Source organism: Myotis davidii, unplaced genomic scaffold, assembly GCF_000327345.1.
Source record: "Myotis davidii unplaced genomic scaffold, ASM32734v1 scaffold370, whole genome shotgun sequence".
NCBI lineage: Eukaryota > Metazoa > Chordata > Mammalia > Chiroptera > Vespertilionidae > Myotis > Myotis davidii.
This window is the reverse complement of record NW_006288615.1, coordinates 11,324,553-11,328,798: the sequence shown is the minus strand read 5'-3', so window position 1 is coordinate 11,328,798 and position 4,246 is coordinate 11,324,553. Positions and strand designations below refer to the sequence as shown.

The window sequence follows — 4,246 nt, the reverse complement described above, 5'->3', positions numbered from 1 at the left end:
ATTCTATATAATAAAAGGCTAATATGCAAGTTGATTGAACAACTGAACCACTGGCTGCTATGATGAGTACTGACCACCAGGGGACAGACACTCAACACAGGAGCTGCCCCTGGTGGTCAGTGCGCTCCCACAAGGGGAGCACCACTCAGCCAGAAGCTGGGCTCATAGCTGGTGAGCACAGTGGTGGTAGTGGGAGCTTCTTCTGCCTCTATGGCAGCACTAAGGATGTCCGACTGACGGCTTAGGCCTGCTCCCCCTGGATAGTGGGCCTAAGCCGTCAGTTGGACATCCCCCAAGGGCTCCTCCCAGATTGTGAGAGGGTGCAGGCCAGGCTGAGGGACTCCGCTGAGTGCATGAATTTCATGCACTGAGCCTCTAGTAGGATAAGCCAAGATGATACAATGTAATTGAATTTTTTAAAAAAACTAAAGTGGAAATAATTTACTTTAGGAAAATTTATTTATCAGGAAATAACTTTTATAACAGATAATATTAAACAATATTTAGCACTAAGGTTAAAATATTTAAGTATAATTGACAAACTTTAATAACATAACCAAAAAGTATTTAAAAGGATGTGACATTTTCTTTTCTAATATATTATTTCTAAAATATGCCTACCTATTTATCCAGTAAAGATATACTACGGGCACAGTAATATATATTCTATAGTTTTTCCCTCACCTAACATTATATCAGACCACTTGCCCATATCAATAACAATGCTCCATTAGCCTAATTTTCTTTTCTTTTGTTATCCTCACCTGAGAATGTTTATCGATTTGAGAGAGAAAGGAAGAAGGAAAGAGAGAGAAACATTGATGTGAGAGAGAAACATCAATTCATATGTGCCCTGAGCAAAGACTGAACCCAAAACCAAGGTATGTGCCTGGATGGGGAATTGAACCTATAACCTTTTGGTGCATGGGACAACACTCCAACCAACTGAGCAACCCGGCCAGGGGTAGCCTAATTTTCATGGTGGCATAAAAACTGGACATTTTGATTATTTGTGTCAAACAATAAGATTGTTTCCTTTTTTTTTTTAACACTGAACAATTCTGTATATAATTTCCTACCAATATGCATGCTTTTAGGAAATATAATAATGAAAAAGAAGGGACAAATGGAATGGATACTAAAATCTTGATTCATGTTACTGAAAGGCTTCCCATAAAGAATTTAAATTCCCACTAGTAAGGTTTATATATATAATTCACTAAAATCATCATTAGTACTGAGTACTGTTGCCTTAATGAAATAAACCACTTCAATTGTTTTAATGAGGGATAACATCACTTATTGGTGGTATGTCTTATGACTAATATTTTTTATGTTTTACAATCCATTATATGAATCTCCCAACCATATCCTTGAAATACCTTTCTATCAGTCTTTGTGTTTCCTAAAATCTGTATGAGCTTTTAAGTATAATAACCTTTGTCATATATAAATAATTGTGACTAGGCATTTAGAGGCTGAGAACTCTTAACAAACACCAATACATAAGGCAGTAGTTACTATAATGGATATCACTACATAATAGTGACTGTTACTGTGTCTTAAAGCTTTAAATAAGATTGTTTCCTTTTGGCTCAGGGGATAGAGCGTCGCCCTGCGGACTGAAGGGTCCCAGGTTCAATTCTGGTTAGGGGCGTGTGCCTTGGTTGCAGGCACATCCCCAGTGGGAGGTGTGCAGGGGGGCAGCTGATCGATGTTTCTCTCTCATCGATGTTTCTGAGTCTCTATCCCTCTCCCTTCCTCTCTGTAAAAAATCAATAAAATGTATATATTTTTTTTTAAAAAAAGCTTTAAATTTAAGTCTTTTCTGTAATTCAGAGATTATTAAGGTTAGGTCAACTTAAAAAAAGTTGCTTTTAAATAACCTTTCAAAGAGCTCCACTGTAACTCTTCAAAGTTAATGTTAACAGCAATATTAAAACAATAAATCTGTTTACAACTTACTACTGTTAATTTTCTAAAAATGTATACACAAATAAAAGGTCAAACTCCTAAAACAGTTATCTATAACAAAAATTCTCATCTTCCACTTTAATTCTGCATGAAAAAAAAAAATTAATAGTTTCTTTTTCTTTCATGCAAAAGGCAAAGCAATAGGTAAGGATAAACCAAAAAATTTCTAACCAATGTTTGCTATTTAACTTTTCTTTTAGAAGATGAATCTAAGCCAAAGTTTTCAGACAGAAAAAAACAAGATGACTCCTACTTATGAATCATTATTGCTATTACATCATACTAAATGGAAATATACACAACCTAGTAACAAAGCAAAATAGAGAAAACATTTCTCCTCCAGAGTAAAATGTAAACAACTGCCCACTAAATCAATAGATTGGCGCACAAACAAAACAACAGATGTACTAAACATTTTACATTTTCATTTACTTTTCTTCAAAACCAAACTCACAGGCTTTCAAAGGGAATAGGTTTTGTTTTCATAGCATGCTAATAGTTCTTACTTAACACTGACTCAAAGGGTCCTAAAATCCTTCCTAAACCTAATTTCTATTTCTATACATTTCTTTTTGCACAACAAAATCAGTGTCCAAGAGTTAACATAACAGTGCTTCTCTCCTTAGAACCAGAATTAGAAAACAAACAGAAAAATATAAAATATTAAATTTCCACTACACAATTAATACTGTGCTAGTTCTATAATATAGACTTGTTTTTAGGTTTCTATTAGTGCTATCTAACTATGAGAAATGACATAACTAGCCTGGCTGGTGTGGCACAGAGTTGGGCATCGACCTATGAACCAAGAGGTCATGGTTCGATTCTGGTGGGGGCACATGCCTGCGTTTCAGGCTTGAGCCCCAGTGTGGGGTGTGCAGGTGGCAGCCAATTAATTATTCTCTCTCATCATTGATGTTTCTATCTTACTGCTTTCTGAAATCAATAAAAATATATTAAAAAAAAAAGAAATGACATAACTAAAACAAATAAAAACCCATTTAATTCTGTAACACAGATCTTCCAAGTAAATAAAGATAATTTGCTTTTGAAGCAAAGAACCAAGAGTACGGACCTATCAGCTTGGCTTAGGATAGAGTTTGAGAATCACTAACATAGTATCAAGTTTTCTATCATCAGTTTCTAAAAATCCCATCTCCTTGTTCATTTGCTATCAAAAGTAAGAATTAACTGAGATACAGTTATCTTACCTTGATTGAATAGCAAGATAAATTGTACGACGAAATGAGACTAGATTAATTTCTGTTTTGTCATGAATAGTCACTTTTTGTCCTGAAAGAAACAAGAAAATTATGCAAGTATGAAAATAAATGTGAAGAACTGAAAATGTTTTTCTGTATAATAATTTTCTAATTACATTTAGAATCTATGAGTTTAAAAATAACAATATTTTTTCTACAGTATAAATTCTATTTGTAGAATTCAAAGAAACTATTTCAAGTCTATTATCATATCTTAAAATACTTTAGTAAGTTTTGTTAGCTCAAAGAAGTTCAGAACCAAGCCAGAAAAGCTACTTTCGTTTCTGTGTCACTTGCTTATTTAGACACTATAAAAGGCTGCACCTATGATATTGCTTAGTAAAACATTATTTCCAGAGCTCTAAAAAGTATCTTCATAATTTGGAAGAACTATAACTTATGGGTAGAAGTACAGTTTCAGAGAACACTGGGATTTATTGTGACAAGTTAGATGGGTCCAAAATAAATATGTGTATTTGTTAAAATTTTCTTGTAACTAATAAATGTTAAATATTTAATCAGTTTTATTTGAACAGTAACCTATATAATAAAAGGCTAATATGCAAATCGACTGAATGGCGGAACAACTGGTTGCTATGACGTGCACTACCACAAGGGGGCATACGCTCAGTGCAGGAGCTGCCCCCTAGTGGTCAGTGTGCTCCCACAGGGGGAGCACCGCTCAGCCAGAAGCCAGGCTCACAGCTGGTAAGTGCAGCACTAGGCCATCAGTCAGACATCCCCTGAGGGCTCCTGGACTGTAAGAGGGTGTAGGCCGGGCTGAGGGACCCTCCCACCCCCGACCCTGCCGCCAGTGCACGAATTTCATGCACCAGACCTCTAGTTTTCACCTAAAACAAAGAAATTCTAAAGTAAAATATAGTACATGGATAGCAAGATGTTTTAAACAAATACGACAGTAAAGCAAAATTAAACTTATTTTTATAAAATACATTATAAAAAGCAGTTACACTTTAAGATAAGACAGAACTAAATATGTTGCCTTAAAA

General features: G+C 35.0%; 1 protein-coding gene across 2 annotated transcripts in view; it reads right to left on the bottom strand.

Moving 5' to 3' along the window:
• Positions 1-4,246, bottom strand: part of CWC22 (CWC22 homolog, spliceosome-associated protein) — a 56,359-nt gene that overhangs the window by 13,346 nt on the left and 38,767 nt on the right. For both annotated transcript variants that reach the window (XM_015561955.1, XM_006760559.2), the window contains one exon: positions 3,186-3,267. In XM_015561955.1, the coding sequence (XP_015417441.1) occupies positions 3,186-3,267 (82 nt within the window). The remainder of the gene's footprint in view (positions 1-3,185; positions 3,268-4,246) is intronic.